Source organism: Rhinopithecus roxellana, chromosome 5, assembly GCF_007565055.1.
Source record: "Rhinopithecus roxellana isolate Shanxi Qingling chromosome 5, ASM756505v1, whole genome shotgun sequence".
NCBI classification, from domain to species: Eukaryota; Metazoa; Chordata; class Mammalia; order Primates; family Cercopithecidae; genus Rhinopithecus; species Rhinopithecus roxellana.
The window spans coordinates 62,567,649-62,589,968 of NC_044553.1; the positions used below are offsets into that span (position 1 = coordinate 62,567,649).

The following is a 22,320-nucleotide window of genomic DNA, read 5'->3' on the forward strand; positions in this document are numbered from 1 at the left end:
TTTAATAGAATCTCTTAGCCCTTTTAAAACGGATACACACAGTGGTGTTTTCTCCTAGGCTCAAAGCTGAGTACACTCCTGTAATTTTAATAATATTTTAGGCAAGTCCTATGACAATTATACCAACAAGTTTCTTCAACCCCACCACCACCCCTACCATATCTATGCTTTGCTTGCCCCTACTCCCTTCACCCTTTCCTCTGCTATTACCACTGGTATTTCTGCTTGTGGTTGAAAATAAAAAGCATCTCCAGATTGCAGCAAATTCAGTGGCCCTGCTCCATAGCCTGGCCTCTGATGAAGGAAAAGGGGTGAAACATGAACGGCCATCATAGGTTGTGATCAGGCACTACCAGAAGCCCAGCTTGTGTTTCAAAAACAGGCTCTCGGACATGTTCCCAGCAGATAACTCTTCACTGGCTTGGAGAACAGGAAGGACTATTTCACAAACACTACTGTGTTTGAATTTCTAGAGGCTACCCAGGCCAAGAATACATCCCTAAGAGAGAAAAAGACACACAAACAATTATACACAAACTGAAACAGAATTACAGCCCACTTTTTTTTTTTTTTTGAGATGCACCTCCCGGGTTCATGCCATTCTCCTGCCTCAGCCTCCCGAGCAGCTGGGACTACAGGCGCCTGCCACCATGCCCGGCTAATTTTTTGTATTTTTAGTAGAGACGGGGTTTCACCATGTTAGCCAGGAGGGTCTCGATCTCCTGACCTCGTGATCCACCCGCCTCGACCTCCGAAAGTGCTGGGATTACAGGCGTGAGCCACCACGCCCAGTCGCTACATTCTTTTTATCTTTTTTTATTTTTATTTTTATTTTTTTTATTTTTTATTTTTTTTTTTTGAGAAGGAGTCTCGCTCTGTCACCCAGGCTGGAGTGCAGTGGCCGGATCTCAGCTCACTGCAAACTCCGCCTCCCGGGTTTATGCCATTCTCCTGCCTCAGCCTCCCGAGTAGCTGGGACTACAGGCGCCCGCCACCGCGCCCGGCTAGTTTTTTGTATTTTTTTTAGTAGAGACGGGGTTTCACCGTGTTAGCCAGGATGTATTTTTATTTTTATTTTGAGACGGAGTCTCACTGTTGCCCAGGCTAGAGTGCAGTGGCGTTATCTCCTTGGCTCGCTGCAACCTCCGTCTCCCAGGTTCAAGAGATTCTTCTGCCTCAGCCTCCTGAGTAGCTGGGTCTATAGGCGCCCGCCACCATGCCCAGCTAATTTTTGTATTTGTAGGAGAGATGGGGTTTCACCACATTGGCCCAGCTGGATTTTTTTTATCGGTCTTAAGCAAATAGGTTCCCAGATAATTTCCTGCAGCATTATGGTGAGAATATATAAGAACAGTGGGCTTAAAAGTCAGAAGTAGAGGCCGGGCGCGGTGGCTCAAGCCTGTAATCCCAGCACTTTGGGAGGCCGAGACGGGCGGATCACGAGGTCAGGAGATCGAGACCATCCTGGCTAACACGGTGAAACCCCGTCTCTACTAAAAAAAATACAAAAAAAACTAGCCGGGCGAGGTGGCGGGCGTCTGTAGTCCCAGCTGCTACTCGGGAGGCTGAGGCAGGAGAATGGCGTAAACCCGGGAGGCAGAGCTTGCAGTGAGCTGAGATCTGGCCACTGCACTCCAGCCTGGGCGACAGAGCGAGACTCCGCCTCAAAAAAAAAAAAAAAAAAAAGTCAGAAGTAGAGGCAATGCTAATTTACTGTAGAGTTTTTGAAATAGGAAATAGAAATGCCTTGTCCTACAGCTATAGATAATTCCCAGGGAAATTTGGGGAGGGGGTAAAATCTTCCAAACTTCTCCCCATTTCCCTCACAAATTGCAAATTATCATATGCTACTTTCCACTTACCATTTCTCCCCAAATTCTAATTCCCTAAGTAGTCTGATTTGCACTAAGGATTGAAAAGCTAACATTTGCAAACACTAACAGCCTAATGTATTATCATATTTTTAAAGAGCATAGAGAGGTATGTGGTAACTGAAAAATGTGAACTGCTGATTACGTCATCTTTGGCTATGTGGCAAATGGAAGCTCTTAAGCAGGGGAGCTTTTCTAGTAGACCAGATAGATATACAGCAACCTACTCTACCTAAGGTAAGGTGACACTGAGATGCTGATTTTATGCTCAAGATTACCATGTTTCCCAAAAGAATTAATTCACCAGTATCTGAATTATAAAAGGGGGAACTGTAAGCTCACCTGCAATGCTTCACCACACACTCATTGCTGCAGTATTCATTGTCCCAGTCCTTACTCACAATGGGAGGGTTCTCACAACCAGACCTCACACATCGAGGCTGGGGTGAGAGTGCCACAGGACTCCCAGTCACCAATTCAACATCCATCTGAGAAGGAGACTCAACCTGTGAGAGCAAGAGAGTACCAAAGTGGATTAAATTGCTCCCTGCCTAGCTAGCTAGTTGAAACCAATGAAGCAAAAGGTATTACAATTCCTCACACTGGGGGTAAAACTGGAGAAGGTGAGTTCTTGGTCTCCCCCTCAACAGTCTAGCTTCAGAACTTTGCCAAGCAGAATGACGGAAGATTTTTCCCATCAGGAGAAAGGTGGGCATGTGGTAATGCTTTTTTTCCCCCTTAAGCCTGGCTAGTCAAGTAAAGTAGAGGGAATAAAGAGGTAGTGCCTTTTTTTTTTTTTTTTTTTTTTTTGAGACAGAGTCCTGCTCTGTCTCCCAGGCTGGAGTGCAGTGGCGCCATCTCGGCTCACTGCAAGCTCCGCCTCCCCGGTTCATGCCATTCTCCTGCCTCAGCCTCCTGAGTAGCTGGGACTACAGGCACTTGCCACAACGCCCAGCTAATTTTTTGTATTGTTAGTAGAGATAGGGTTTCACCACATTCGCCAGGCTGGTCACGAACTCCTGACCTCAGGTGATGCACCTGCGTTGGCCTCCCAAAGTGCTGGGATTACAGACGTGAGCCACCATGCCCGACCATATTTATGTGTTTTAAAAAACAATGGTATGAACCAATTAAATTTTTCTGGCTATACCCTCTGCCCCACACACATTTAAAACATCAAGCTAAGGAACTTAAGACCCAGGATAAACGAAAAGCTTTATATGTCCAAAGTTTAAGATCCTTGGGTAAACAACTCTGAAAAATAACTGTTTAGGCTATATCCTGTCCAGCTGAACTAGTGGCCTCTGCTTAGTTAAGGAATGGTCCTTATCTTCATGTATCTCACTAAAAACACTAGGGGGTACGCGGTGGCTCAACGCCTGTAATCCCTGCACTCTGGGAGGCCGAGGCGGGCGAATCACAAGGTCAGGAGTTCAAGACCAGCCCAACCAACACGGTGAAACTCTGTCTCTAGTTAAAAATACAAAAAATCAGCTGGGTGTAGTGGCGAGTATCTGTAATCCCAGCTACTCGGGAGGCTGAGGCAGGAGAATCACTTGAACCCAGGAAGTGGAGGTTGCAGTAAGCCGAGAGTACACCACTGCACTCCAGCCCGGGCAACAGAGCGAGACTCCGTCTCAAAAAAAAGAAAAAAAAAACAGGGTGGGCACAGTGACTCACACCTGTAATCCCAGCACTTTGGGAGGCCGAGACAGGCAGATCACCTGAGGTCAGGAGTTCAAATCTAGCCTGACCAACATGGAGAAACCATCTCTACTAAAAATACAAAATTAGCCAGGCATGATGGTACATGTCTGTAAGCCCAGCTACTCGGGAGGCTGAGGCAGGAGAATCACTTGAACCCAGGAGGTAGAGGTTGTGGTGAGCCGAGATCGTACCATTGCACTCCAGCCTGGGCATGGACATCTCAAAAAAAAAAAAAAAAAAAAAAAACACCAATATGGGTACCTTGGGTAAGACAAGTCACTGTTGCAAGGAAATCCCATCTGCAGGATGTTTTGTGTTCCTGGTTGCTGGGCATTAAATGCCAGTAGCAACCCCCACTTTTATTTGGTCAACCAAAAATGTTTTTATACATTTCCACTAGACTAGAGGAAAGACTTAAAATCAAAGGCTCACCTCAGGAACTACATCTGTGATCATCTCACAGATAGTCTCAGGAGAAGTTGCCTCCACTGTATGGGCCTCAGGGCTGTTGTTCATAGGCCGCTCAGGACTACTTTCCACAGTTGGTGGGACTAAGGTAGTCTGCATTTTCAAAGTGGGTAGAGGCACACTCTTGATCTGCAGAGGAGGTGGCTGTTGCTGTAAATTGATTCGAACTTTCTGAGGTGGAGGCTGTTGCATGGCCTGAAGTGGAGGAGGCTGCTGCAGAATGGTAACTTGCTGCTGAGTTGGGGGCTGTGGCATCTGTTGTAATGGAGGGGGCTGTAGTCGGGGTGGAGGCAGTTGCATAGAAGCAGCAGCAGCAGCTGCTGCTGCTGCCTGCAACACCGACCGAGTGACAATCTGGGCTTGTTGACTGGGCTGGATAGTGGCTGTACTGGTTTGGCCTAGCTGGAGCCCCCGGGAGGTCACCACTGTGGCTGGGATAACAGTAACCATCCCTCCTTGAGACATAGTAATGGATGAGGGCAACATTTGTTTGGTAATAATCAACTTGGTGATATTGGGCTGACCCCCAGCTCCAGAAGATGCCTGGTTTGCCACATAGGATGAAAGGGTGGAGTTAACAACAATGGATGGGGACAGGGCAGGGGGCTCTATTGAAGCTGGTGCTGGAGATGCTGGGTCAACAGTAGCCATAGGAGGTGGAGAAGGAGTTTGTGATGGTGGTGCTGGATCCAATTCCACTGTTTCCACAGTGGCCTAAAAGAAGACATCAATCAATCAATCAATCAATCAATCACTTGGTTGTATTTACTTCTTAAAACTGCTAACAAATAGTTCCAAAAAACTTCTTACTGGTTTAAATATTCATCTACCCTATCCCTCTTACCTGACACTCCTGGTTGTCTTTGTAAGCAGCCAGTGCCTTCAGATACTCTTTCTTGGCAGCCTCAGTTTTCCTCTTATATACCTGCAAAAAAGAGACTTTATTTTATTTTATTTTATTTTTTTGAGACGGAGTCTTGCTCTGTCGCCCAGGCTGGAGTGCAGTGGCTGGATCTCAGCTCACTGCAAGCTCCGCCTCCCGGGTTCACCCCATTCTCCTGCCTCAGCCTCACGAGTAGCTGGGACTACAGGCGCCCGCCACCACGCCCGGCTAGTTTTTTGTATTTTTTAGTAGAGACGGGGTTTCACCGTGTTCGCCAGGATGGTCTCGATCTCCTGACCTCATGATCCGCCCGTCTTGGCCTCCCAAAGTGCTGGGATTACAGGCTTGAGCCACCGCACCCGGCCAAAAGAGACTTAAAAAAAAAAAAAAAAAAAAGGACTCCCCATACTCCTAGGGAAGACTGATAGTTCTGTATTATTTATCAATGAGTGACAATTCATCTTAGTCTAATCACTGACAACCCCTATCAGTGAATACAATTCTGAAAGCTAACAGTCAAGACAACCTGTATGGCAGACTCACTCCACTGAGCATACCTCTGAAAGACAACCAATCAACAGGAGTCTGGCAAGAATAGCTACTATTTATTTTATTTTATTTTTTCTGAGCCAGAGTCTTGCTCTGTTGCCCAGGCTGGAGTGCAGTGGCACGATCTTGGCTCGCTGCAAGCTCTGCCTCCCAGGCCACCGCACCTGGCCTTTTTTTGAATTTCTTTTTCTTTTTTGGATTTAGACTCCTGGGTTCAAGTGATTCTCCTGTCTTAGCCTCCCAAGTAGCTGGGATTACAGGTGTGCACCACCATGCCTGGCTTGTTTTGGATTTTTAGTAGAGACAAGGTTTCACCATGATGGCCAGGCTGGTCTCGAACTCCTGACCTCAAGTAATCTGCCCTCCTCGGCCTCCCAAAGGGCTGGGATTACAGGTGTGAGCCACTGGGCCTGGCCCTCTTATCACATTTAAAAAAAATTTTTTTTTTGAGATGGAGTTTCACCCTCTCTCTTGTCCCCCAGGTGGCCCAATGTCAGTTCACTGTAACCTACACCTCCCGGGTTCAAGCAGTTCTACCTCAGACTCCTGAGTAGCTGGGACTACAGGCAGCCACCAGCACAGCACGCCTGGCTAATTTGGTATTTTTAGTAGAGATGGGGTTTTACCATGTTGGCCAGGCTGGTCTCGAACTCCTTACCTCAAGTGATCTGCCTGCCTTGGTCTCCCAAAGTGCTGGGATTATAGGCGTGAGCCACCATGCCAGGGTTTATTCTTAAATTCTTACAGTAAAATTATTACTGTGTGGGCTTAGGAGGTAAAGCTAAATACTACCACCACAAACAGCACAACAAAAGCCAAGAACAAACTAGAGGGTTTCACTCATCTATCCTTGTGATTAGCCCTTAGCCCTTCACTGTCACTAAGCAGAAGTGTGCAATTTAAGATGAAAGGGCTTGGCCCTACCAGAGCTTCTTCCACACATTATTTAAGATATTTTTGGGGCTGGGCGCAGTGGCTCAAGCCTGTAATCCCAGCACTTTGGGAGGCCGAGATGGGCGGATTGTGAGATCACGAGATCGAGACCACCCTGGCTAACATGGTGAAACCCCATCTCTACTAAAAATACAAAAACAAAATTAGCCCGGTGTGGTGGTGGGCACCTGTAGTCCCAGCTACTTGGGAGGCTTAGGCAGAAGAGTGGCGTGAACCCAGGAGGCGGAGCTTGCAGTGAACTAAGATCGCGCCACTGGCACTCCAGCCTGGACGACAGAGCGAGACTCTGTCTCAAAAGAAAAAAAAAAAAATTTTAAATAGGTTTTCTGGAGTCAGTGTATGGCTGCAACTTCTAAGACAAAGGATGATATTTAAGTGTCATTAACAGCTGATATTAGATAAGGACATGTAAGAAAAAACAAAACCTCTATTTTTATCTCTTTAAAAACTTCTGGAACATTCACTACTAGTTCCTCAACATTTGCTCACCTGTTTTTGCTCCTCTCCAAGACTATCCCACATGGAGGCCACAATTTTTGAAACCTCACCAAAAGTGGCATTAGGATTCTGTCCCTTGATGGCAGCCTGTGTATCACGAAAGAATAAAGCATATGCTGAAACTGGTTTCTGAGGTTCATTAGGATCTTTCTTTTTTCTCTTCTTTGGGGCCTTCTGCTTTTTCCCTGCTTCCACCACCACTGTCTTCTGGCTGGGAAGTTGCTGTAAGACAGAAAAAGAATTACACAATGGATGATGACAAGTATTATGTCTGGAAACTAGCCACATGTATGGAATTTTCAGAAATGCTAAAAATCATGGAAATAGCATTAAAAGACACTGGTCAAGTATGGAGAACCAGTAAGAATAGGGTTTGAGAGAATTATAAACTGGAAATTGGGAGGTGGAACCCCATACCCAGAAAAGAGCAGAGGAGATGGCATGGCAAGGCTAAAGAATACTGATTAAGCTCTGTATCCCAAGAATTTTACCCCAGAATATCACAGCAGAATTGATTTTGGTAGGGAATGCCTCACCCTCCGGAAATCCTCAACACCATCCTCGTGAAGTGAACTAGTAGGTGAAGGGGTGGTTGAAAGACGATCTTCAGGTGACTGGGCAGGTGGTAGGATGGTGCCACCCCCTAAGCTCAAACCCAGTTGGGAACTCAGTTCTGACTGATCAATGGTGGTCAACTGGCTATGCCCCATCAAGCCAGATGTCATGTCTGTCATTGGTACATCAATTGTAACAGGTGGGTTGGCACTATACTGAGTTCCTATAGAGTGGTCCAAGTCCTGAGAGAAGCAGAAGGACTAATTAAACACTAAATAAAAAAACACCACTTTCCCCCCCTAAATTTAAGATAGCTTATAAATTCCCTGCCTACCCAGATTGTATCATTTAAAATACAAAACATAAAATAAATTGTCTTCAAAAATGAAAATAAAAACATAAGCTTTTTAAAAAAGTAGAGAAATTAATGAATTTACTTCTTTGCACTCAAAAGAACTAAAAATAATCAGAGAAGTCATACTGTTGGACAAGTTAAAGAGCTATGAACTTATTCAGTAATCTATAGGTAGGGACAACACATTGAGTAAAGAAAAACTTCCTGTCTGTACCCTCCCAAAATAATAGCTTTTAAAATTATAATACACAGGCAGTCAGCATAAATAGGCCAATATTACAGAAGTTTGGCATCAAATATAGAGTGTGAAGATGTGCTACTGGTTTGATGTGCTGGAAGCCCAACATACTGATTTATATTACATAGTAATCTACAATGCTATATTTGACTCAGACGTTTTTTTTTTTTTAAAAAAGCTCTGATCTGCTGGCTTCTCAACATGATTCAGACCATTTTTTAATAAATCCCTCCACGTGCCAGCTATCACATTCAAATTTGAATCCTAGGATGTGAAGGTCATAATAAAAGCAGAAAACACTTTCCCAAAAACCACAATAATTTTCTAACCAGACATTATACAATTTTAAATTATTTTTCAAGTAAAATCTACCTACATGGTAAATTTCATTTATTCAGGTGAAATTGTCTTTGTTGGTGAGCCTTTAGCCACAAGAAGACACACAAGTAATACCCAAGTGTAGTAGGGAATAGAGTAACTTTTGTCTCCCCTAATGCCATGCCTGTTAGCTGGGGTAAGCCTGACAATGTCTTGCCCCTTACCATGGTCAAGCCCCCACTCAGGAGCCCCCCGCCCTGCTCCATCAAGCCATGGGTCATGCCCACAGGCATGTCCAATGTCTGGACCCCATACTGGGCTGAAAAACTGCCATCCTGTGAAGAGGAAGGGTCTGCCAGGTCATCAAAGTGGCCAACCACATCTGAGACAGCCAATGACGGATCAGAATCCAAGGAGATAGGTGGGATTTCAAACTCCTCATCACCCAAGCTTGGTGTATGGAATGTCTGTAGGGAAAAAAGGGGGAAAAGAATTAGTGAAAAGAGGAGAAATGGCGTACTACTAAGTGAAGAATATAATGGGGTACTAGAGATTCTCGGGGTACAATTTTTTCTGCTTAGGATCCTATTTTATAATCAATTTCTTAGAATCTATTATTTTTACCAATCTCTCTTCTGATACCCTTGGTCACTTGGTGCATTCAAGGCTGCTAACATCAGTCACAATTTTCAATTCTTTTATCTTTTCTACCATTACCACTCTTTTGTCCTAAATTATGCCTATTGTTCTAATGAAAAATTCTTCCAGTACCATTACTTAGGATACAGCCTTTATAACCTGCTTACTATGATCCTTGAAATCTCTCTAAAGATTCTACCAGAGCAGTTATTTCACAATTATTACAACTAAACTGTTAGGCCACAGAAATTTGCTGTCAGCCAGCCAATTGTACTTTGTTGTTTTAGGTTCCCTTCAAACAGATGCTAAAATGTACTGTCATGGAAACTTTATCCCCCTCTAAAATATTTGCACTTAGCGTTTCCTATTTCTTCTCCACTTTAGAAATTATAATGTTAACAACTAAAGATTCCCATTTTTTTTTTTTGTTTTTTTTAGAGACAGAGTCTTGCTCTGTCGCCCAGGCTGGAATGCAGTGGCGTGATCTCCGCTCACTGAAAGCTCCGCCTCCCGGGTTCAGGCCATTCTCCAGCCTCAGCTTCCCATGTAGCTGGGACTACAGGCACCCAATACCACGCCTGGCTAATTTTTTTTTTTTTTTTTTTTTTTTTTGAGACGGAGTCTCGCTCTATCACCCAGGCTGGAGTGCAGTGGCCGGATCTCAGCTCACTGCAAGCTCTGCCTCCCAGGTTTATGCCATTCTCCTGCCTCAGCCTCCCGAGTAGCTGGGACTATAGGCGCCCGCCACCTCGCCCGGCTAGTTTTTTGTATTTTTTAGTAGAGACGGGGTTTCACGGTGTTAGCCAGGATGGTCTCGATCTCCTGCCCTCGTGATCCACCCGTCTCGGCCTCCCAAAGTGCTGGGATTACAGGCTTGAGCCACCGCGCCCGGCCTTAATTTTTTTGTATTTTTAGTAGAGACGGAGTTTCACCGTGTTAGCCAGGATGGTCTCGATCTCCTGACCTCGTGATCCACCCGCCCTGGCCTCCCAAAGTGCTGGGATTACAGGCGTGAGCCACCGCGCCCGACCAAGATTCCCATTTGTATACGATTTTCAGAAAACCTCAACAATGCCAAAAATGCTAGTCTTGCTGAATAAGCTTCTCTCTAAGAGAGGAAAAGGATTACTCCAGCTGGCTAAAGACCCAATCTCTTCCTCTGAGTCCAACTAGGTCAATAATAATACATACTTTCTCTTCTGAATGAAGCCACCACTCATGTAGCTAACAGACCAAGTTATGATCTAAGATATGTTAAGTGCTATGGTTCTGTTTTGACACCAAAATCTAACTGGTGGCATTTGCAACAATAGGCAATTATAAATAATAGCAAGAGACTGCTATCAGAGAGACCTGGGTACAAGACCTTGAACAAGTTTTCTTCATCTGTGAAACAGGAATTACAATGGTAATCCCCTTATATGGTTATTATGAGGATAAGTGAGATTTCATGCATAAAAGCTTGGCACATTGCCTGATACATATAATGGCTTAATAACCATCATTAACCATTGTTATGAATAATATCCTAATAATGATTCCTTTGCCCCCTACGCCAACCGATTATCACAGGTAATTGGAATTTTAGAAACTTAAAATTCTATCAATCTAACACATAGCATAGTAAATATAAACTGATTCAGATCAAATTCAATTGGTACCCACTTTTTTTTTTGTAATTGAACAATGCATTCTTTAAATAAGAGTTCCTAAAGGTTTCTTTTTTTTTTTTTTTTTTTTTCTGAGATGGGGTCTTGCTCTGTCACCAAAGCTGGTCTGTAATTCCTGGGCTCAAGCAAGCCTCCAGCCCCAGCCTCCCAAGTAGTTGGGACTACAGGCATGTGCTGCCATACCAGCTAATTTTAAAATTTTTTTGTAGAGACAAGCTCTCCCTGTGTTGCCTAGGCTAGTCTCGAACTCCTGGGCTCCAGTGATCCTATTGCCTTGGTCTCCAAAGTGTTGGGCTCACAGTCCTCAAGGTTCCTCTAGATCCTGAAAGGTTCTTCTATTATGACCATTTCTGTTCTTTTTTTTTTTTTTTTTTTGAGATGGAGTCTTGCTCTGTAGCCCAGGCTGGAGTGCAGTGGCGTGATTTTGGCTCACTACAACCTCTGCCTCCCGGGTTCAAGCAATTCTCCTGCCTCAGCCTCCCAAGTAGCTAGGACTACTACAGGTGTGTGCCACCATGCCTAGCTAATTTCTGTATTTTTTAATAGAGACAGGCTTTCACCATGTTGGCCAGGATGGTCTTGATCTCTTGACTTTGTGATTCGCCCACCTCAGTCTCCCAAAGTGCTGGGATTACAGGCACCGGCCACCGCGCTTGGTAGTTTTATTTTTTTTTTTTGAGATAGAGTCTCCTTTGTCACCCATGATAAAGTGCAGCGGTGCAATCTTGCTCACTGCAATCTCTGTCTCCCGGGTTCAAGTGATTCTCCCACCTCAGCCTCCCAAGTAACTGATACTATAGGTACATACCACCACACCAGGCTAATTTTTTTTTTTGAGACAGAGTTTCACTCTTTTTGCCCAGGCTGGAGTGCAATGGCATGAACTCGGCTCACCATAACCACTGCCTCCCAGGTTCAAGCGATTCTCCTGCCTCAGCCTCCCTAGTAGCTGGGATTACAGGCATGTGCCACCATGCCTGGCTAATTGTGTATTTTTAGTAGAGACGGGATTTCTTCATGTTGGTCAGGCTGGTCTTGAACTCCTGACCTCAGGTGATCTGCCCTCCTCGGCCTCCCAAAGTGCTGAGATTACAGGCATGAGCCACCCCGCCTGGCCACGACGCCAGGTTAATTTTATTTTTTTTTTTTTTTGAGACGGAGTCTGGCTCTGTCGCCCAGGCTGGAGTGCGGTGGCCGGATCTCAGCTCACTGCAAGCTCCACCTCCCAGGTTCACGCCATTCTCCTGCCTCCGCCTCCCAAGTAGCTGGGACTACAGGCGCTCGCCTCGTCGCCCGGCTAGTTTTTTGTATTCTTTAGTAGAGACGGGGTTTCACCGTATTAGCCAGGATGGTCTCGATCTCCTGACCTTGTGATCCACCCGTCTCGGCCTCCCAAAGTGCTGGGATTACAGGCTTGAGCCACCGCGCCTGGCCTAATTTTTGTATTTTTTTGTAGAGATTGGGTCTGGCCATATTGCCCAGACTGGTCTTGAACTCCTGGACTCAAGCCATCACCCTGCCTTGGCCTCCCAAACTGTTGGGATTACAAGCATGAGCCACAGCGCCCAGCCGCCAATTCTGGTTTAATGAAGACATTAGGCTGGGAGCAGTGGCTCACACCTGTAATCCCAGCACTTTGGGAGGCCCAGGTGGGTGGATCACACGAGACCAGGAGTTCGAGACCCGCCTGGCCAACACAGTGAAACCCATCTCTACTACTAAAAGAACAAAAATTAGTCAGGCATGGTGGCACACACCTGTAATCCCAGGTACTCGAGAGGCTGAGGCATGAGGATCACTCGAACTCAGGAGCTGGAGGTTGCAGTGAGCCAAGACTGCATCACTGCACTCCAGCCTGGGCGACAGACCAAGACCATGTCTAAAAGAAAAAAAAAAAAAAAGAAAAAGAAAGAAAGAAGAAAGAAAAAAGAGAGAAAAAAAAGGCCAGGTGCGGTGGCTCACGCCTATAATCTCAGCACTTTGGGAGGCCGAGGCAGGTGGACCACTTGAGGTCAAGAGTTCGAGACCAGCCTGGCCAAAATGGTGAACATCCATCTTTACTAAAAATACAAAAATTAGCATGGCGTGGTGGCGGGTACCTGAAATGCCAGCTACCTCAGGAGGCTGAGGCAGGAGAATAACTTGAATCCAGGAGGCAGAGGTTGCAGTGAGCCAAGATCACGCCACTGCACCCCAGTCTGGGTGACAGAGCGAGACTCCGTCTCAAAAAAAAAAAAAAAAAAAAAAAAAGACATTGCTAGAAAGAAAATTTCCAGCTAGCAGAAACTAGGGAGAAAAAAGTATGCCTGCGAAATGCCCAATCTCTGTGAATCACATTTGTAAAAATTTCCTAAAAGACAAAAAGATACACATAGTTTCATTTCTATATTTTCCTTCTCCTTACTATTTTACTTGGTATGGTAAAAAATTTGGTCCTTGTCTGAGACATAAGCAGCATGCGGAGCATAAGAACACGCAGTTCCCAGCGGGGAGTGGTGGCTCACGCCTGTAATCCCAGTACCTTGGGAAGCCAAGGAGGGTGGATCACTTGAAGTCGGGAGTTCGGGACCAGCCTGGCCAACGTGGAAAACCCCATCTCTACTAAAAATACAAAAATGAGCTGGGTGTGGTGGTGCACACCTGTAATCCCAGCTACCTGGGTGGCTGAAGCACGAGAATCGCTTGAACCCGGGAGTTGGAGGCTGCAGTGAGCCAAGATCACACCACTGCACTCCAGCCTGGATGACAGAGCAAGACTGTCTCACACGCACACACACACAAAAATAACAAAAAATATCAGGCAGTTCTTGATGGGAAAAACTGAAACTTTCTCCAAGAACTGAACTTTTCTCAGTAGTATACAAATCATGTATGTATGTATGTTGTTTTGTTGTTTCCTAATTTTGAGACAGGGTCTTACCCTGTCGCCCAGGCTGAGTGCATGGCTCCATCATCACTCACTGCAACCTTGAACTCTTGGACTCAAGTGATCTTCCCACCTTGGCCTCCCAAAGTTCTAGGAATACAAGTGTGAGCCACTGTGTCTGGCCCATAATTTTTGTTATTGTGTGGAAGTTCTTAACTTCCAGTCCATGACTCTTTCTGATATTTCAGTTTAGGTTTACATGAGCAGTTTTAAGGTAGAAGGTACAAAGATTTTTACCAAATTCTCATACCAAAAAAAAAAAAAAAGTTATAGGAACATGGATCAAGGGAAACATTTACTGTACTAGACTAATAGTAAAACGGTAGTTTCCAAAATTTTTAAGATACAGATTGCTTTTTAAAGCAAAGATGCCTACCCTTTTCTGCTTACCACAACAAAACAGCAACTTTGTCAGGATATAAAGAATGATACTATTCGTTAATGAGAACCCCAAAAGGATAAAAATTCATATCGAAAACAAGGGACCAGTGTTCCACAAGTGACTACCCCTCATAAACCATCTGGAATGTTCTCATTGTACACTAAAAAATTAGACATGCCTACATAAAATGAACTGGGCAATGATTAAAAAAAAATATATATATATATAGATATGGAGAGATTCCATTATGTAGGATCGACAAGGCATTCTTTCTATACACCACCCCTTGGGATGTGGAAAAGCTTTGTTATTCAGTACCTATGGCTTTCTTTTTCTTTTTTTTTTTTTTTTGAGGCGGAGTCTTGCTCTGTCGCCCAGGCTGGAGTGCAGTGGCCGGATCTCAGCTCACTGCAAGCTCCGCCTCCCGGGTTCCCGCCATTCTCCTGCCTCAGCCTCCCAAGTAGCTGGGACTACAGGCGCCCGCCTCGTCACCCGGCTAGTTTTTTGTATTTTTAGTAGAGACGGGGTTTCACTGTGTTCGCCAGGATGGTCTCGATCTCCTGACCTTGTGATCCGCCCGTCTCGGCCTCCCAAAGTGCTGGGATTACAGGCTTGAGCCACCGCGCCCGGCCTTGAGCCACCGCGCCCGGCGTACCTATGGCTTTCATGGTGGTTTTCTGGGTTCTGTTTTATTTCTTCCTTTAAGTATGAATAGTAAGATAACTGCAATTATCAAGAATACAGAGGGTTAAAAAAAAAAAAGAATACAGAAGGGTAAACCACATGCTATAATAAAAATAGAGATTCACTAAAATCTCTTTCACTACAAATGATCAGTAAAATCCAAAAATGAATATCTAAACTTATTTTATTTTAGTGGACAACATAAAGAGATCACATTCTAGACTGTTAAATATAAAACAAAGCTAAAACTGTAGCAAATATTAAAAAGAAATGGTTTGGACACAGAAAGAGAAAACAGGAACATGATATACAGTTACCTTCTAACTTAGCTTTCCTTTCCTCCTCTGTTCAATTCCTGGGCCTTTCTGAGGGAGGGGCTGGTTTGGGTATTACAGTTTATAAGCAAAGATGCTTAAATATCAAGAGAACCAAAAAATCAAAAATACCATTTCCCTCCCGTTTTTTCATTCTCTGATACCAAAACATACAATCTATTTCTTTAGCTTATTATATATTCATTTTAGAGAAATTTATTTTAATCCAACACCTATTTATTCAACAATACACTGGTACTATGGGTCATTTAAATAACTGTTCTTAAAAACTGATGTAGTAGTGAAAATTTTACCTGTTCAGCCTGAAATAATGAACTAGTTCTCATGCTACAGTTACTTTTCCTACCGAAGGATAGGTACCTTTAGGCCTAATTATTTCCCCAATGTGCTCTAAGCATAATACCACTATATTAGAGCCAATCTGAAAAACAGAAACAGAAAGATTAAATTGCCTTCAGATCATAGAACTTTCCATCTCAGGCAATGCTATCTCTGGACTGCTACTCTTTTGAAATTATTACTATTTCTTATTTTATTGATATATAACTTATGTAAGGTACATAAATTTTAAGTGTATAGCTTAATGGATTTTTTAGATATGCAAACATCCAAGTAATCACTATCCAGATAAAAGATGCAGAACATTTCCTTGTGCCCCTTTCCAGTGAATACTTCCTTCCCTTCCCAACAGGTATCACTATTTTGATAGCTCAGTTTTGCCTATTCTTGACCCTCATTTAAAAATATGAACTAGCCGGGCGCCGTGGCTCATGCCTGTAATCCCAGCACTTTGGGAAGAGGAGGCGAGTGGATCACAAGGTCAGGAGATCAAGACTGGCCTGGCCAACATGGTGAAACCCCGTCTCTACTAAAAATACAAAAATTAGCTGGGCATGGTGGTGGGCACCTGTAGTCCGAGCTACTCGTGAGGCTTAGGTAGGAGAATTGCTTAAACCCAGGAGGCGGAGGTTGCAGTGAGCCAAGGCTGAACCACGGCATCCCAGCCTGGGTGACAGAGTGAGACTCCATCTCAAAAAAAAGAAAAAAAGAAAAAGGCCGGGCGCGGTGGCTCAAGCCTGTAATCCCAGCACTTTGGGAGGCTGAGACGGGCGGATCATGAGGTCAGGAGATCGAGACTATCCTGGCTAACACAGTGAAACCCCGTCTCTACTAAAAAATACAAAAACTAGCCGGGCGAGGTGGCAGGTGCCTGTAGTCCCAGCTACTCGGGAGGCTGAGGCAGGAGAATGGCGTAAACCTGGGAGGTGGAGCTTGCAGTGAGCTGAGATCCAGCCACTGCACTCCAGCCTGGGCGACAGAGCGAGACTCTGTCTCAAAAAAAAAAAAAAGAAAAAGAAAAAGAAAAAAAAAAAAGAACTAATATAGTATCTACTCCTTTATGTCTGTCTTCTACTCAACAATACATTGTTTAGATTATCCAACTTCATTTATAATTTCATTTTTTATTTCTGTGTAGTATTCCTTTTCACAAATACACCATTTTTTTCTGTTGATAGACATCTGGGTTGTTTTCAGGGTTAAGCTATTAAGAATAAAGTTGTTGTGAACATGTTTTTGGTGAACATATGCAATCATTTCTGTTGTGTACATATCATGGAGTGGAATTTACCTGGTCACAGGTTAGGGGGGCATGTTTATCTTTAGTAGGTACTGCTAGTTTTCCAGTGGCTCAATTAATTTACACTCTCACTAGCAATAATTAAGTTATCCACATCCACTGGGCAAGGTGGCTCACAGCTATAACCCCAGCACTTTGGGAGGCTGAGGCAAGTGGATCACTTGAGGTCAGGAGTTTGAGAGCAACTTGGTCAACATCGTGAAAACCGGTCTCTACCAAAAATACTAAAAAAAATTAGCCGGGTGTGGTGGTGAATTCCTGTAAACCCAGCTACTCAGGAGGTTGAGGCACAAGAGTTGCTTCAACGTGGGAGGTGGAGGTTGCAGTGAGTCGAGATCTTGCCACCGCACTGCAGCCTAGGCGACAGAGCAAGACTGTCTCAAACAAAACAAAACAAAACAAAACAAAACAAGAAAGAGTTATCCACATCCTTGCCAACTCTTACTGGCAATTTGGACATCTTCTTTTGTGAAGTGACTGTTCAAATCTTTTGCCTCCTTTTTTTTTTTTTTTTTTTTTTTGAGACGGAGTCTCGCTTTGTCGCCCAGGCTGGAGTGCAGTGGCCAGATCTCAGCTCACTGCAAGCTCCGCCTCCCGGGTTGACGCCATTCTCCTGCCTCAGCCTCCCGAGTAGCTGGGACTACAGGCGCCCGCCACCTCGCCCGGCTAGTTTTTTGTAGTTTTTTAGTAGAGACGGGGTTTCACCGTGTTAGCCAGGATGGTCTCGATCTCCTGACCTCGTGATCCGCCCGTCTCGGCCTCCCAAAGTGCTGGGATTACAAGCTTGAGCCACCGCGCCCGGCCTTGCCTCCTTTTATTTTATTTTTCTGAGATGGAGTTTCGCTCCTGTTGCCCAGGCTGGAGTGCAATGGTGCAATCTCAGCTCACCACAACTTCCACCTCCCAGGTTCAAGTGATTCTCCTGCCTCAGCCTCCCAAGTAGCTGGGATTACAGGCACGCGCTGCCATGCCCGGCTTATTTTGTATTTTTAGTAGAGACAGGGTTTCTCCATGTCGCTCAGGCTGGTCTTGAACTCCAGACCTCAGGTGATCCACTCACCTCAGCCTCCCAAAGTGCTGGGATTACAGGCACGAGCCACCACGCCTGACCTTTGCTTCCTTTTAAATTGGATTCTTTCTTTTACTCTGCATAAATACTTGATATATTCTTTTTTTTTTTTTTTTTTTTTTTTTTGAGATGGAGTCTCGCTCTGCCGCCCAGGCTGGAGTGCAGTGGCCGGATCTCAGCTCACTGCAAGCTCCACCTCCTGGGTTTACGCCATTCTCCTGCCTCAGCCTCCTGAGTAGCTGGGACTACAGGCGCCCGCCACCTCGCCCGGCTAATTTTTTTTGTATTTTTAGTAGAGACGGGGTTTCACCGTGTTAGCCAGGACGGTCTCCATCTCCTGACCTCGTGATCCACCCATCTCGGCCTCCCAAAGTGCTGGGATTACAGGCTTGAGCCACCGCGCCCGGCCCTGATATATTCTGAATATGAGTTAGATATATGTATTGTAAATATCTTCTCCCAGTCTGTGGAATGCCTGTTTGTTATGAAATCATGTTTTTTGATGAAAAGAAGTTCCTAATTACAGTGGAGACCAATTATTCATTTTTTAAATGTTTAGTACTTTTTATGGGCAACTATTTTTTTGGGGGAGGGTCAGCAAACTCTAAAAATTTTCTCTCTTGTAAAAAGAATTTTTTTTAATATTACCTTTACCTACTTCTAAGATCTATTTGGGATGGCTCACAATAAAACCATAACCCCATTAAAATAAGTTATAAAACAACCATTACCACCACTACCAAGGGAGAGGGAAGGTGTAGAAGTTGTAATGAGAAAATGGAGAACTGTTAACAATGACAGGAGCCTCAGGCAAAAGGAAGCTACTGAAATTGAGCCTAAAACTTAGCTATCAGCTTCTTGGCAAAATAAAATAAGATTTCTTAAGTCCCAAAAACAAAAACAAAGGACAGACTGAAACCTGGAAAGTTTCTTTCTTTTTCATTATAATATTACTTATTAACACTTTAAATTTACTTTTCTTCACTATACACCATGATTCTTCATGGGAGGTTTCTTGACGTAAAAAGGAACCACTTCGGGCCAGGCATGGTGGCTCACACCTATAATCCTAGCACTTTGGGAGGCTGAGGTGGGAGGATCGCTTGAGCCTAGGAATTTGAGACCAGCCTGGACAACATGGTGAGATGCTGTCTCTATCAAAAACAAAAGCAAAAACAAAAAGGGACCACTTTTTTTATGTGGTTAGCTCTTGATTGTTCAATTTCATAAACGGGGTAGAGAATTAAGAACCGTGGGTAAACTTGAAAGCTACTTGTATTTAATTTTAAAATGCACTTTCACATGAATGAGGCCAAAGTCAAATTTATAACACTCTAAATAACAAAATTTAAACTGTGGAGACCTGATTGAGGAGAAATTGGGAATTTCATGCAGATAAGTCCAATGTGATATTTGCAACACTCAAATAATGAAATTTCAAAATGGAGATCTCACTCGAAGAAACTGGCAACTGAGAGTGCAAAGCACCAAGCACATTTTAGCTGTTTTTGTTTTGAGACGGAGTCCCACTTGTTCACCCAAGCTGGAGTACAATGGTGCGATCCTGGCTCACTGCAAACTCTGCCTCCTGGGTTCAAGTGATTCTCCTGCCTCAGCCTCCCGAGTAGCTGGGATTACAGGTGAGCACTACCACACCTGGCTGATTTTTGTATTTTTGGTAGAAATGGGGTTTCACATGTCGGTCAGGCTGGTCTTGAACTCCTGACCCCGTGATCCGCCCACCTTGGCCTCCCAAAGCGCTGGGATTACAGGCATGAGCCACCACACCCGGCCTCGGCTGTTTTTTTAAAATTAATTATTATTATTTTTTATAGAGATGGAGTTTGATCACATTGCCCAACCTGGTCTAGAACTCTTGGGCTCAAGCAATTCTCCCGCCTCAGCCTCCCAAACAGTTGGGATTACTGGCATGAGCCACTGTGCTGGGTCCAGATTTAGGTTTTATATCATTTCAAAGTTTGCCACATACTAGATTCACACTTACCCTGCTTATGAGACTAATAAAGCAACAAAAAAGTTAAACTGGCGCCGGGCATGGTGGCTCATGCCTGTAATCCTAGCACTTTGGGAGGCGGACAGATCACTTGAGGCCAGGAGTTCAAGACCAGCCTGGGCAACATGATGAAACCCCATCTCTACTAAAATACAAAAAAAAGAAAAAAAGAAAAAAAATTAGCTGGGTGTGGTGGTGCACACCTGTACTCCCAGCTACTTGGGAGGCTGAGGCAGAAGAATCACTTCAGCCCAGGAGGTAGAGACTGCAGTGAGCCACGATCGTGCCACTGCACTGCAGCCTGGGCTACAGGGAGACTGTCACCTCCTCCCCACCCCCAAAAAAAAGAAAGAAAAAAAAGTTAAACTAGCAACTACCCCTTGTCAACCCCATTTTCATCCATGAAAACGTTAGGATTATAGGATAAGCGCATGCGACAGCCACTGACAATTCTTGGTACAAAAAACTGATGCAAACGGTCCACACCACTTTTGAAAATAAATTTTAAAATCCTCAAAAAATGGCAGGTGGTTCAAGACTTCAGTTTCTCAAACAGAGAAAGTTTTGTCTGTTCCACCATTCTCTTTTGCTTCTCCTAAACAAGTGATACATATCTATATTATGACAATATTTCAACCAGAATTTTTTTTTTTTTTTTTTTTTTTTTGAGACAGAGTTTCCCTCTTTTTGCCCAGGCTGGAGTGCAATGGCGCGATCTCGGCTCACCGCAACCTCCGCCTCCCGGGATCAAGCGATTCTCCTGCCTCAGCCTCCCGAGTAGCTGGGATTACAGGCATGCGCCACCACCCCGGCTAATTTTGTATTTTTAGTAGAGATGGGGTTTCTCCATGTTGGTCAGGCTGGTCTTGAACTCCCGACCTCAGGTAATCCACCTGCCTCGGCCTCCCAAAGTGCTGGGATTACAGGCGTGAGCCACCGCGCCCGGCTCAACCAGATTTTTTTAACAAATATTTTAGGGTTTCATCACAACCTTTACTTCTACTATAAAACAGCATAAGAAGCTATTATTACAGCTGTTTGACAGTTGGGGAAACTGTGACATACAACAATGAAGTAATGTGCCCAACGTCTGAGTCACAGACAAACTGAAACACATATCCTACTCAACTCTTTTTATGTTCTCTAGCAGTTATTTCCTTTCTTCCCGGCATTAGCAAAACCAGCTGACACCGTGTAGGTAAAGGTAACCACAAACTTTTTATTAAAGTAGTAAATTTAGGCCAGGCGCAGTGGCTCAGGCCTGTAATCCCGGCACTTTGGGAGGCCGAGGTGGGTGGATCACCTGAGGTCAGGAGTCTGAGACCAGCCTGGCCAATATGGTGAAACTATATCTCTACTAAATATACAAAAATTAGCCGGGCGTGGTGGCGCACGCCTGTAATCCCAGCTACTCAGGAGGCTGAGGCAGGAGAATCGCTTGAACCCGGGAGGCGGAGGTTGCAGTGAGCCGAGATCGCACCACAGCACTCCAGCATGGGCGACAAAGCGAGACTCTGTCTCAAAACAAAACAAAACCAGTAGGAAATATAAATGAAACAAATTTAAAAAGACCCCTTCAACAGAGTTCGTTCCAGGAATGAACACATTCTGTTCCACGGCCAACCCTCTGCTAGGTAAGCCCCTCCCCTCACCCCAATTTCTTCAGCTGCTGAAAAATTTTCTTCCCACTGCGATCCTTTAAGATCACTGTAGTTATTTCTCCCCAGAGAAAGGAGACAATTTCACTCTGTATTCTAACCCAGAATCACATTTCTCTTTAAATAGGTTATCTCTTTCCAATAGCTTGCTTTTCTGATGACAGCAACTTCCCAAGACTTCCCCAGATAGTCCCCATAGGCTCTAGAAGCAGCTGCCACTTTTCTCTAAACACCAATTGCGGCCCTTGGTTCCCAGCCCCCGTCCCTGGAGTCCGTGCTCTCCTCCCCACCACCCTACCCCACCGCTGCCTCAGGCCCTCCCCCCGCGGCGTCGGCAGGTCGTGCTCACCTCGGCCCCTGACAGGAAGGGGTGCGAAGGCCCTGTGATAGTCAGGTAATTGTCATTTCCTCCGGGAAACTGGAAACCAAAAGAAAGCCGCGGGGATAAGTTAGGGGGAGCAGGGAATTAGCTTGGAGCGATGGCTTCTGACCCCGACATTCTGACAACACTCCCCAAACCCGCTCTCTCTCCTCTCCCGTCAGTCGCCTCTCCACCCGGCTTCCCGTCTCTGCTTCAACCCGGTCGGCCGCGTTCTCTCGCCAGCCTTCTTAGCTATCAGGTTCCTACCTCCATCTTCACACAACCGCTCCCACCGTCTCAGACCCTCATCGCTCCCACCGCCCCCACTGGTCTCCGAACTGCCGTCACTTCCGCAAGGACGTGCGTTACTCTCTGCTCATTGGAAGGAGCGCCGTGGGGGCTGCAGCGAGTCAGGCGCTGGCCTATCGCCCCCTGGAGCTTGGAGGGATAATGGCATGTAGAAGTACTAGAGGTGTCCCTGGAGGTGGCGTTGGGTACTCCCGACCTAAGGAGGATTTCTGGGGAGAGCAATAGAGACGTGATCTGG

At 45.0% G+C, this 22,320-nt stretch overlaps 1 protein-coding gene across 1 annotated transcript; it reads right to left on the bottom strand.

Annotated features, from left to right (window-relative positions):
• Positions 1–47: 47 nt before the first annotated feature.
• TOX4 (TOX high mobility group box family member 4) lies at positions 48–22,156 on the bottom strand. Its single transcript, XM_010355875.2, has 9 exons — positions 22,041–22,156; positions 21,762–21,830; positions 8,621–8,863; positions 7,467–7,727; positions 6,922–7,152; positions 4,891–4,971; positions 4,011–4,760; positions 2,214–2,377; positions 48–499 (listed from the first exon to the last, which is right to left on the bottom strand). Exons 1-9 carry the CDS (start codon positions 22,044–22,046, stop codon positions 439–441), a joined length of 1,866 nt encoding a protein of 621 aa, XP_010354177.1. The 5' UTR covers positions 22,047–22,156; the 3' UTR covers positions 48–438.
• Positions 22,157–22,320: the final 164 nt, after the last annotated feature.